At 42.0% G+C, this 13568-nt stretch overlaps 1 protein-coding gene across 10 annotated transcripts in view; it reads left to right on the top strand.

Annotated features, from left to right (window-relative positions):
- The window catches only part of LOC133458284 (C-myc promoter-binding protein-like), a 99853-nt gene extending 86799 nt beyond the window's left edge, over nucleotides 1-13054 (top strand). For 6 of the 10 annotated variants that reach the window (XM_061738037.1, XM_061738074.1, XM_061738055.1 and 3 more), the window contains 7 exons: nucleotides 1180-1357; nucleotides 3077-3331; nucleotides 4100-4217; nucleotides 5033-5059; nucleotides 7905-8067; nucleotides 8991-9055; nucleotides 10130-13054. In XM_061738037.1, coding sequence (XP_061594021.1) covers nucleotides 1180-1357; nucleotides 3077-3331; nucleotides 4100-4217; nucleotides 5033-5059; nucleotides 7905-8067; nucleotides 8991-9055; nucleotides 10130-10266 — 943 coding nt within the window. In that variant the 3' untranslated portion in view covers nucleotides 10267-13054. The remainder of the gene's footprint in view (nucleotides 1-1179; nucleotides 1358-3076; nucleotides 3332-4099; nucleotides 4218-5032; nucleotides 5060-7904; nucleotides 8068-8990; nucleotides 9056-10129) is intronic. The other 4 variants (XM_061738092.1, XM_061738083.1, XM_061738100.1 and 1 more) reach the window with 1 other exon arrangement.
- The last annotated feature ends 514 nt before the right edge of the window (nucleotides 13055-13568 follow it).

The following is a 13568-nucleotide window of genomic DNA, read 5'->3' as shown; positions in this document are numbered from 1 at the left end:
TCCCTACTTTTAGCACAACGAGCTGTAGTGACAACGTCTTTATAGAAAAGATATTTCATAATGTGTCAAACCTTTTAAAGGTTAATTTACACATTATTAAAACTCAACCCTTGTATCATTCATTGATTACCTTCTTACTGATCAGGCTTCATGAGCTGTAATTAATGTCACTTATATGTTGAGAAGCTTTTATTTTAGTGACAAACATTTTCATCTGGGTGGATGAGGTGTTAAACCGTGCTGACAATCATCATTATTCCAGCAGAAAACTTGACTTAAATCAGTCTCAGATTTTACATCATCAATGGATGTGGGAGTTTTTTTTCTCCTTTTTTTTGTACCTCAGCTCATCTTCATGCAAATTCCAGTTAATCTGATTATACGATGTGTTTGAAGTGCGAGCCGATGTCGCCCCATCCACACGCTCCACATCTGCATTGTAAAAGACCAACGAGAGACAATCTGCAGCACCTGGTCCAAACAAAACTGTGTGTGTGTTGGTGTGTGTGTGTGTGTGTGTGTGGTCACAGAGGTTATGAAATGTGTGAGTAAAAAGGGAGACTGTTCTGTAGATCAGAATCCTCTGGTGGCCACATATGTGTACGTACTCATAAGCAAATCTATCTTTTGTTTTACAGTTATAATTGTTTTACATAATATAACTGCCCCCCCCCTCTTCATCCTCCCTGCCAAGCGAGTGGCTACAGAGTATTTGGTGCACTTACAGTCAGATAAGAAGACGATTTTAGGATTTAGATGGAAGTAGAGGGAAATACCCTCCCACGCTCATTTCTCTTTAGGGTTAGAGGGAGTTACATGCATTAAACCAAAGTTGAGCAAAGACTAACTGTAAAGATGTTTATCACACACAGCATGTGTTAAAACAAAAAAAAAAGAAGAGATGAAAGACAAAAGGACTGATGTGTTTTCAGGTCAAACCTTTCTGGTGAGTCTCAAGAGGAATACATTAGTGCAAAGTGCTGAGTTTAATAATGCATTCATTTCACTATTTCCGCCACTATTATCATGAACTAAAACCTGCATACAGTTGCAGACCGTGGACAGCATAAGCTTGTGTGAAAGATCTGTTTAACGCTTCACACTGGCTTCATACCATTTTTATCTGTGTGGATCCAGACGTCATGAATGTGTTTCAACCATGTTTGCTCGTGTTTCCAGGAACCGGCTGGCCAAGGCTCAAGGGATCAACATCCCCACAGATCGCCGCCACGGGCAGCTGTCCTCCGGGCCCATGACCCGCAGCATCAGCGCCTTCGGCCCTCTGGAGGAAACGGCTCCATTCAGCCGCTTCCTGCCAACGTCGGGCAGCCTGCCCACTCGCCTCAATGAAGCTACGGTACGTCCACGCAAAACCCCACAGCTGGAATCTGTCTTCATGCTCAGCTTTAAAACCATGAAAACCAATGAAAAACACAGCTTATGCTGTTGCTGGTCATGCTTTTGTGTTTGCAACAATACTCCGTCATTAATATTGTTTCCCAACAACGGATCAGATGACTGCAGGTGAATCCTGCCGGGCCTCTGCTTCATCACGTCAGCATCGTTCAGCTCAGTGTTTTGGTCAGTTTTTGTGTCCGTGGTTGAATTGATCTCATTTGCAGGAAACTGCTGTTTTAGGCTTAAAAACATGTAAAGTAAGATGAAGTCCCTGTACAATGTCTGGTGAGAAGGAAACCAAAAAGGTCAAAGTGTCGGCACATTGAACACTGCTTGATCACAGACGTTCCTTCAGCTTCACGTGAAGTTGTTCAACAGAACTCTCACTGTTACAGGGACAAACCTCATTCCTGGTGCAGCATTGATGCACTTTAGCTTGGTCTCCTGCTGGATCTGGATCTGTATCAGACCAGGTGCTAAAACCTTATCTGCCACAGATCCAGACTTTCGATCCAGCAGGAAACCAAGTATAAGTGCAGTGAACCCCACCACCAAGCAGATGTTATCCAGGTGTGTGGCTCATCATAACACTAGTGGTACCAGTTATTGAGTGATTGATGTTTGTTCCGACTGCAGAGAGATGTTTTGAGCTGCTCCTCAGCTCACTCGTGGGGTAAAACTGATTATAAATGCCAGTACATTATGTGTTGGATCTATAAAAAGAGCTTGAAGCCTGATGGGGTTTATCTAAATATGACTGGATGCGGATGACTGTGTGCCAACCTACGTCAAGTTGTCAGGATGCTAAATTTATACAAGAATGGAGGGATCAGAGGGATGGACGGCTCGCGTGGCTCTCCCCCCTTATTAGACCCCTTGCTCTACATCATCTCTGTCTCTGACCCAACCAGGCACCACACTCCTCAAAAACAAGAGAAATGTGCTGAAATGGCCAAAGTCTGTCAAATGAAAATAATGTTGATGTGATGTTAAGGCTGGGCGATATATCGAGATTTTAATATATATCGATATATATTCAAACGCGATATGGTACGAGACAATATTGTTTATATTGATTAAAAAATATATATATATTTTTTTATGATTTTGATGGAGCTTATTTTGTTACAAATTGACTTGAATGTTTTATTTGAGATTTGCACAAATGTTTTGTTATTTGCACAACTGTCAACCTCAGTGGAAAAGTCTGCCTGTTACTGTCTACATTGTATTAATTGTACAGTGTATTTTCATTTAATTGTTATGGATGAAAGGGATATTTGTTTTATTTTATTCAAGAAGCATTTTTATTCTATTTATGCAGGCAGTTTATTTTTATTTCATTTGTTTTATACATTTTGATATTGTGCAGACCTCTGTTAATAAATGTACCTGTGTGACATTTGGCACGAGGCTTTGTATTAAAACTGACTGTTTTTTTAAGGGTTTGCCTCAGAAAAAAATGAAGCTAACAGAGATGCTATGCTATAATGCTTTGGGGGAAACCCCAATTATGGCACAGAAAAAATATCGATATATATCGAGTATCGCTATTCAGCTAGAAAATATCGAGATATGACTTTTGGTCCATATCGCCCAGCCCTATGTGGTGTTAGTGTGTCTGGATTTGAAATCCTGCAGGCTGGAATCTGACCAGTGTAACTTTTGTCCCCACAAGGACCCCCTGAATATGGACTGGCAGCTCCACAACCCCGAGCCGGTGACGGTTCCCTATCTGAGCCCACTGGTGCTGTGGAAGGAGCTGGAGAGTCTGCTGGAGAACGAGGGCGACCCGGTGATCACGGAGGCCGACATGGTGGACCATCATCCCATCATCTACTGGAATCTGGTGTGGTACTTCAGACGGCTGGACCTGCCCAGCAACCTGCCCGGCCTCATCCTCACCTCGGAGCACTGCAACAGAGACTCCCAGGTCAGATGCACGGACAAAACATTCACGGAGATGTTGGTTTTATAGCTTTTTCTCAGCTGACTGCTCACTCAGTGACTTACATGCATCAATAACCCTTTTAAAACCCGAATTTTAGCAATAACCCGGTTTTGCACGGCCATGTAAACACCAATAACCCCTTTGAATAACCCGAATTTGCTCATATTCGGATTTTTAAAAACCTGAATATGACCCCTGGGTTACTCCTTTTAAAACCCGAATATTCGGTCATGTAAACGCCTAACGGAATATCTCCATCAAAAGGAACATGAATTTGTTTTCTGCGCATGCTCTGTTAGCAAGGAATCCTGGTCTTTTGAGTCCAGGAAGTTCTTCTAAACATGAGAAACGCAAGACCACGCCACACTTTTAGAGTGAGGAGGAGACTAATGACTTCATAAATGTAATGAAGGATATGAACTTTTCTGCATTTGTAGACGGTAGAAAGTACCGGGATAGCCAGATTTACAAGAAGGTGAGCGAAAAGTTGCGCAAAGCAGCATTTGTTTTGAATTTGGATACAGGAAGAAGAAGCAGAAATGACGGTAATTGCGTCATCACGTTCTCCGTGCGTCGCTGGTTTGATCCAGATATCCCAAATGATTAATTACCATGTATACAGGGATAACCCTGTTTGCTCACGCATGGAAACAGAATATTCCGAATGTTTCGGTAACCGGAATATTAGCAATAACCCGAATTTTGACTGCATGTAAACGTAGTCAGTGTTTCTGTCTCATCTTTTGTCAGATCCCTCGTCACTGGATGTCAGAGGACAGTAAACATGTCCTGATCCAGATCCTGTGGGACAACCTGAAGCTGCACCAGGACCCCATCCAGCCTCTCTACATCCTCTGGAACACATACAGTGAGTCACGTTGCTCCCAACCACTTTAAACCTCCTCCGACAGAGATGGAATCCACTCCACCCTCACAGGAGCGAGGACGGAGTTTAAAAGCCCAGAAACTGCTGAGTGGGTTCTTCCGGCTGGGAACGAAGAGCACAAAAACAGTTTTAAGAACAGCACGCACAGCAGGAGCTGACCGAGCTGTGATGGATGTATCACTGTCGTGCACTGCAAAAACCCAAAATCTTAACAGGAATATTTGTCTTAATTCTAGTTAAAATGTCTCATTTTTTGTCAAAAAAAATCTCATTACTCTTAAAACAAGACTCATCAAAAAACAACAATTTTCACCTGTTTCAAGTAGATTTTCACTTAAAATAAGTAGAGAAATCTACCAGTGGAACCAGATTTTTTTGCTTGTAATGAGAAGATAAATCTTGTCCCACTGGCAGATTTTCCTACTTATTTCAAGTGAAAATTTACTTGAAACAGAAACTAAATGTCAAATAAATTATTTTTCTGGTAATGACTTGTTTTAAGTGTAATGAGATTTTTGGACTAAAAATGAGACATTTTAACTAGAAAATAAGACAAATATTCCTGGTAAGATTTTGAGTTTGCAGTGTGTTGGATGTGTCTTTATCCTGAACCGTCTCCACAGCAGCTGGTTCGGGATCCCAGCGAGTGATCAGGGTCCAGTTCCAGCACATCTGTTGCTCCACTACAACTGCAGTAATTGATTGTTAAATGGAGCAGGAGGAGGCGGCGCGGAGGCTCCTCCTGGTAGTGCGTTAATGCCGGTGCTAACAGGCTGTGTCTGCTCTCTGTCTTCCAGGGCTTAATTGTACTCTGTTGTTAGAGAGTGAGTGTTCACCTCTGCTGCAGACTCCCTCAGATGAGTCCTGTTGCTCTCGTCCTGCTCTCTGTTCTGTGTTGATGCTTGATGCCCTGCACTGTTGTCTGTGGAAAGTCGGCGTCCGCTGTAGCTTTCATGGTTTTCATGTTGCAGTGAAAGTGTCCTGTAGAGACTGTGACAAAGAGGTTGTTTTGTCTCAAATACACTCCTGCTCTGTATTTGAATGTGGGTTTGCATCTCTAGTGAATGTCCTCCACGCTTGCTCACGTGTTAAAAGAGGCATTGGGCATCTGTATGTGGCAGTAGATTGACACTGTAGTGTTTAAACACCAACCACCCCCACGCTGGCACCCACTTAGTCTGAGAGGGTTCATGTTTCAGTGGTCGATCTTTCATGTTTTCACCGTAGATCCATCTAATGGTCTGCATGCAAAGACTTACACTTCCAGAAAGTGATCGATTTAGTCTGCTTACACACTTACAACTTAAAACCAGAAACACATCTCATTGAAAACTAAAGTTACGAGCAAATATTTCACAAAACACTTTTTTATTTTGGTTTAGAAGACGCATTAATGATCATGTCCCTCTCTGCTGTGCTTCGGCTCTGCCTTCAAAGCCCACCCTGCAAAGGAAGCCGTCGTGCACGCTTTCTGCCCCTACTTGCACTCTGGTAAAATGTATGAACAGCAGTCGGAGGAACCAGAGGGACTTGTTTATTCCTCACATGTTTAACTGATGGCTTAGTGACAGCTTCATTAAATATGACAAATATTTGTTTGTCTTCAAGGAACCGAGTTCTGCTGTAACTTGGTAAATGTGAACTGTAAACTAAATACCAAATAATGCTTACATTGATAAGAAATGAATACATACTGAACTCTGAAATATTTGTGCAAGAGATACATGTATACGATAGAAAATCCCTCAATTTCATATTTTAATCTCTATAAATGTAAAACAGTGAGTGTATATGGCTGTTTGAATGTTTGTCTAGAATAAGTACAAGTATCTATACACATCTAGTGCAAAGATACAGTAATGATGAGTATGTTTTGACAGTTGTGACAGGTTTGAGCAGATCTCCTCCTAGAGTCACGCAGCCAGACAGCCACTGTTAACTGGGGTTAAAGTGCACAGTTTATTTTTGTAAATATCACGAGTACAAGAAACAGACCAAAATAACAAAAATAAGCAAACTTACCTATCAAACAGACCAAAATACAAATCACTTTTAACTCCCTGAAGGGGGGAAAAAATGGTATGAACATAAAGGCAGTCCCCTAAAAACAAATTTTTACATCCAGTCATCATTAGTATCACTTAAAGAGCACATAAGCTGCTGGATGAGGGAGACGAGATGATGGTCCTGCAGTCTCCACGTCCCCCCGCAGCTAACCCTGTTTGAGCTGTTACCACTTATACGTGATATCAGGGCGTAAAGAAACACATATGACACGAGTCGTCACTATACTACCGTCAATCCAACGCAAGTCTCTATGTGCTGTATACATCTATACAGCACATACAGACTTACGTAGGAATGACGGCCAGAATCTGGTGTTAAAGCGTGGAGAACTGTGTTCTTTACTGGTAGTGTCTCGTTAACCCATGTGGTACGTGCTGATGATGTCATCAGCATGTTTGTTGTATTTCAGTTTCACAGTTAGCTGAAGACTTCCTCACAAATACATTTGATCTGTCAGATAAACACAGCAGATACTGATTATTTAGTCTATTAAGTTTTATCTTGTGATCAAAGTCCTTCCCTTCAGTCTGAACAGCTGCTGTAGTTTGGCTCATGAACATCCTCCTTAAAACCTCAGAGCTCTGAATAAGCTCCTTTAACCATTTCCTTTTCAATTCAATTTTATTTAAATAGCGTCTATTACAACGCAGGTTGTCATTAGGTGCTTTCCAGAGACCCAGAACACGACCCCGCACAGCCCTCCCGGGAAAGTGTGAGCTCCATGAGGAGCATCTGCTTCAGAGAGATGGATGTCAGCACCACGTCTGACCTCAAGGAGGTCTCAAAATCTTCTAGAAAGATTTGTTTGTAAGCCATGAAATCCTGTGACGTGTTGCATCAGAGGGAAGAAACATCAATGTTGGTCCAGGTCAGATAAAGGGGTTTCTTGTGTTGCAGCAGGTGTGAAGCATTCCTGACTAAGTCCACTAGATGTTTGCTACAGAAACATCAGCATGAGCTGCTCGTCAGTTTTACATTTATCTGACAACACAGAAATCCTCAAATCCAACCGGATGAGGCTCATCATAAACACTAAATGATCCTGAGCCAGAAGTGCAGACGGCGGCAGGAAGGAGCAGGCTCACATCCCCGTGGGAGTCATGGAAACAAGTTACCAGTCGCACAGAACTCGTTTGGATTTTTGTCCTCATGTTTCAACATGATATAAATTCAGCTTCAGAAATCCAAATGAATTGACTTACTCCAAGTCCAAAGGGGAATAGCAGTGCTTTAAACTGAAATGAGTTATAAAATAAGATAGTTGTGGCATCTTAAAACTAATTTAAAACCTAATTCATTTGCATGTTGTGTGTTTATTTTTTTATATGCATAAAAACTGTTTTTAATCGATCCAAATAATGATTTAACTGAATACATTTTTACTGGACACTAGCACAAGAAAACTTAGCAATATATAACATGTGCTTCACAGCTGATCTGAGATACTGAAACCATCCTCATGGTGCCTTGTTGTTGTACGTGTGAGACACTAACCTGATCTGTGTGTGTGTGTGTGTGTGTGTGTGTGTGTGTGTGTGTGTGTGTGTGTGTGTGTGTGTGTGTGTGTGTGTGTGTGTGTGTGTGTGTGTGTGTGTGTGTCAGATGTGGGCTACCCTCTGTCCCGGCCGGTCCCGGAGGAGGAGAAGCCGTTCAGCGAGGAGCTGCTGCAGAGCGTGGTGAAGAGCATCCAGAGGAACGACGTGAGCCGGCCCATGGCTCAGCTGCTGCAGCTGCTGGGACGGACCGTCGGGGTCAAGCGGCAAAGGTCAGCAGGGCTCACGCGTACAGGGACAAAACAGGAGGCTTTTAAACATTGATTACTATAGATGTTTCTCAACAAATCTGCTCGGTCAAGACCTCATGATTCGTGCATGGATCACACAGGAGTTTGAGTTGTCTCTTAATGGCCCTGTGATGGACCTGCGGTCGGTCCAGGGTCTACGCAGGCCTCGCTCTTGAGGAGCTGAGACTCCAGCAGACCCGTCTCCGTCCTCCGTCCTCCACAGAGACACAGACGGCCTTCACGGGCCAGTCCAGAGACATGACCCCCGTGCAGTGTTTGGGTTTGGATCCACACCGCAGCACTGTTGGAGCAATCAGTTCTTTGGTCTCAATCAATTATATGTTAAAGTCAAACTAAAGTGCCTAATTTACTCATTTGTAAAATTTTAACTGCACCCTTGTGATGTGAATGCTGTAGGGATGGAGTCAGTGGTTCAGGATCATTTATGTGCCATAAAACATGTTAACTGGCTCAGCAGAGAGGAGAGGCTTCAGTTCAGACTGAAAACAGGCTTCAAGTGTTTTTCTATCCAACACTCGATAAGAACCACCTTCAATTCATATTTACTCATGATACGTTGTCCATCCGCCCATCACATCTGCTTCAGGGTCTCAGGGGTCTGCTGGAGCTCATCCCTGCAGTCAGTAAGCTGAAAAAATCGACATTGAAATCTCCAAACAATAGAGAAGATGCAGCGACTCGGCTCTGCTTCCAGCTGCTGCCATCAACTCCAGATCTTTAGATCCAGTTATCAATCACATTGGTTGACAAAGTGCAAAGAAGTCCCTTTTGACTGAATACCTGTGTAACAAGGATTCTGTTTGGCAACCTCACCTTACTGACAGAGATGAGGACATAGACGATCAAATGCTTACGCACTGAAACGCTCGCTCATGTTTTTCCAGGAGTTTGTACCGGGACATCCTCTTCCTCTCCCTGGTGGCGCTGGGAAAAGATAACATCGATGTTGGTGAGTCACAGTCGTCTTTTTGTTTTATTTTATCATCTCCTACGGAACAACGTTTTCCACCAGGGATTTATTCCATCTTTAACCATTTTCAGCGTTTTAGAATAAAACCTAAAACGGTGGCATAATTAAAAGGTTGGTGTCAATGCAGCGCATGTAAGACCGCTCAAGGTCTTCATGAGGAAGGAAACAAATACAAACTACAGATAAATGATGTTAAATCTTCATGAGACTTGAAAAAAACTGGAATATCGTCTCAATCAGGTGATTTAAGGTGTTAATATCAGGGAGTTAAATTGGCTTTCTAGTTCAGGTAATGAAGTATCATTACAGTCTCGTTAGGGCTGGGCGATATATCGAGATTTGAATATATATCGATATATTTTATATATATAACGCGAGACAATATCGTTTATATCGATTTTTTTTTTTTTTTTTTTTTTTTTTTTATGATTTTGATATAGCTTATTTTGTGACAAATTGACTTGAATGTTTTATTTGAGATTTTCACAAATGTTTTGTTATTTGCACAACTGTCAACCTCAGTGGAAAAGTCTGCCTGTTACTGTCTACATTGTATTAATTGCACAGTGTATTTTAATTTAATTGTTATGCAGGAAAGGGATATTTGTTTTATTTTATTCAAGAAGCATTTTTATTCTATATATGCAGGCAGTTTATTTTTATTTCATTTGTTTTATACATTTTGATATTGTGCAGACCTCTGTTAATAAAGGTACCTGTGTGACATTTGGCACGAGGCATTGTATTAAAACTGACTGTTTTTTTAAGGGTTTTCCTCAGAAAAAATGAAGCTAACAGAGATGCTATGCTATAATGCTTTGGGGGAAACCCCAATTATGGCACAGAAAAAATATCAATATATATCGAGTATCGCCATTTAGCTAGAAAATATCGAGATATGACTTTTGGTCCATATCGCCCCCCGGCCCTAAGTCTCGTCTCCGTTCTCACAAGAAACTAAAAACACGTTTGTTTTTCTGTACTCTCCCCTTGGTCAGTGACTCAGCGCTGCATTTGCTCCGTGGTAACCTCTTTGTCCCCCTCCTCCATCAGACGCCTTCGATCGGGAGTACAAGCTGGCGTACGACCGCCTGGCGCCCACCCTGGTGAAGCTGACCCACAACTGTGACCGGCCTCCCAGCACGGGCGTCATGGAGTGTCGCAGGACGTTCGGAGAGCCGTACCTGTGAACCGCCACACCTAACTCCTCCTCCTCATCACCATCATCGTCATCATCGTCGCTGTTCGATCAGCTCAGGAAACCGTCTGAGGACAGTAAATGTGCACTACGGTGGCGCTGGGGTCTGTAATGTAACCGGAAGTTTGACTTCATCTCAGTTTATCGACGACAGAAACGCTCTTAGGCACCACTTCATCCACCGTCGTCGATCACCCGGTGTCTGGAAATCCTGTGAATATTACACAGTTTTACTGTAAATACTGAGAAGTAGAGCATTTTTTTAAAGCCACATTTATATTGTATAGTCACACATCATATAAAGACTAATAATGGCAATATTTTAACTTGAACTCTATTTATATAAAGTCGCTGTATTTATTGTAGTGTCGTCTTCGTTTGGGCCGTTTTACCACGTGTCGTCGTCGCTTCGCCGTTTAAGCCAGGCGGCCTGAAAACTCGTCATCCAGGTGTTTGTAGTCTGTTTTAAACGGCGTCTTGTGCTTTGAGTCGACACATTTCAACAAAAGAGGACTTTTAAACTATTAACTGGGTCAAAGTACCGTAAAGAAGGAGCAGATGTTTCCTAAATCAGTTGTTTCATGGCTGCAGCTTCTGCTCAACAACCGCTGGTCTCAGCCGCTTCAATGTGAAATCTTTTCTTTTTAAGCTGCCTCGAATGTTCAATATGCAGCGCTTGACGTCCGCTCGGCTTCTCTTCATTTTACTTTCATGAAAAGTTTCCTATTTGACTGCAGATGTGAATCGCATTCACATAAAAAAGGACTTCCGTCAACGTGATTCAGTGCAGCCAGAAAACTGTCTGAGCCCTTGTCAGTTCAGTGTGACATTCAAGCACAGGTCACGCTGATTTATATTCATTTAATCAGATAAAATCACCTCTGTCCTCTCGAGTACAGTGAAGGTCGATAACCAACGTTAATAATCAAGAACACATAGATGATGAGACTAAAAAACGAGTGTCCCGGGTGTCGGGTCATTCATGAGAGCGCGTTCACATCTGTACGAAACTGCCTGTTTGGTTTGTGTTTTCCTTAAATATTTAACTTCTAGTTGACCCGCACTTCTGCCTCTTAAAGCAGCACAAAAGAGTTTTTGTAATTTTAAGACGGTTGCTCTTGTGGTCTCCCGTCTCCGTCTGCAAAGCCCAGCTGGAGGAACTCTGAACTCCCGGCCCGCTCGTCTCTTGTGACAACACTTTAGGGCGCCAAGCTAAACATAAACAATAAAAGCAGCTCACGGATGAAAGGAGATTAAGAGACTCAAGTAGTTAATGATGGAAGAGAAAATGAGCCAGAAGGAGACGAAACAAGGGGAATGGTGTGGACTAAAAATGACAAACGTTCCTTTTGTGCTGCTTTAACAAAGCAAACATCAGTGTTGATCGTCTTTGTACGAGTGAAGACACAAAGCGCTGCCATGAATGTTCGTAAAAGTCTGTTTTCATGTGGGGGGGGTACGTAACGATGGTACGACAACATCCTGCATCGGGTTCAGACCAAACTTTGTTTCCAGAAAGAAAGTTTAAAAGGCAAACTTCAGTTGAATGTGCAGATGTCGTTTTGTCTTGTGTTGCATCTGATTTTATAATAAATCTGAATGTTTCTTGATCGTGCAGACGAAGATTTAAGCCTGTTTGAGACGACTTAAATCTCAGATCTCTTCCGCTCAGGGTTAAGAATCAGTTTCATCTGAAAGTGAATGAATTTGTCATTTCTTTGTTTAGCTGATCAAACATCTGGAGAGCTGAGGAAAAGACAAAAACTGTCAAAGAAGAGCTGTAGTTTACACCCAGCTGGCCCTTCTTACCTCCAGCTCCACGAATTAAAACAAGACTTTTAATTAAACTCTGGAAGAATGTCAGTAGTTAACACATAAATCCAGATTATACAGAATTTATATATAATTAAGGGGCAAATTCAGAACCTTCATTCTGAATTATTATTTTTTAATAATAATTAAAAAAAATATTTTAAATTTAAGTAACATCCAGATGTTATTCATCTGAATCCTTCCAAGATTTTTTCCTGGAAGAAAACAGAGAGGAAGAGTTAAGTTCTTCTCTGAAGAGTCTCCACAATTAACTGTTCTCACACTAAAGTCAGCTCGTCCTTTTATTTTAGTCGTATTTCCTCTCAGCTGTCAGTGCTGGTATCCAAGAGAGTGATGAATTACAGTCCGATTGTTGTATAAAAGTAAAGCTTGAGTGGTGCGACGGCAGTCGTGCCATAAAGTATTGATGAATGTGTAACTGGATTCCAACTGAAAATGCAGTGAAAATGCTTTTGCTGTATAATCATTGATCCATTGACCCATCACTGGGTGCAGATACTCATTTTGGAAGTGAGTCGTGTTTTTAAAACAGTTCAAACTTTGAAGACTGTGTGAGATTCTATTGACGAAGCACTAATCTGAACTCTGGCCTCAACTGGATTCTGACGCATCGTTGGCGTCCAGCAGGGACGGACATTTGGACACGTGTTCACGTTTGTTTCTGAATCTGACGTTGCTTCAGTTGAAGGAGGACCCCTGAGCTCAAACTCCTGGAGGTCTCATGAGACTCAACGAGAGACTGATGACTGGAAGAAGAAACTAAACTGGAAAAGTCAACAAGGGCCGGGGACCAGCTGGTCCAGGAGGACACATGGACGCAGTAAAGTAAAGGACTGTCGGCTTCATTCACCCCTTGTAAAAATCACATTTTTATAAAGGTTTATTTGCTTTTAGATGTGTGGAAGGTTGTGTACGGCAGCCGGATGTCCAAGTCTGTACCTGTAAATAAACCATTTAACTCTCACTCCTCCGTCCACTTATTGTTTCTTTCTTCATCACATCATTGTGACTCGTACGACGGCAACGGTTAGACTCCAGAGGATAAACACGGGGAAAAAAAGTTTGAATGTGCAGGGTTTTCTTCCCCCAAGATGTTATAAAACAACTTGGGAATCAATGTTCCAGATAATTCAGGAGATTCCTGATTTATCGCGGAAGTTCAAACCGGCGACCATCAGGTAACTCTGGCCACCGGTTGTAATTAAACCAGCAGCTTCAGGTCTTTATCGACCGTCAAGCTTTTTATAGACCAAACTTGAAAAAATGGTGTCTTTGTGAAGGACTTGATACCAAGTCATCATACCGAGTTTATAATTTGGATCAATACAGGATGGAAGTCAAAGAGCTGCTTTGAACAAATCTGATTGGTGCTTAATTGTTAAATGATATAATGATTTCACACACACAAACCCCTTCACCTTTATGAGCGTGCTCATAACAACGCCCTCTAGTGACTGATTC

Source organism: Cololabis saira, chromosome 2, assembly GCF_033807715.1.
Source record: "Cololabis saira isolate AMF1-May2022 chromosome 2, fColSai1.1, whole genome shotgun sequence".
Taxonomy (NCBI): Eukaryota; Metazoa; Chordata; class Actinopteri; order Beloniformes; family Belonidae; genus Cololabis; species Cololabis saira.
Note: the sequence above shows the minus strand (reverse complement) of the source record. Positions and strands in the feature narration are given on the sequence as shown.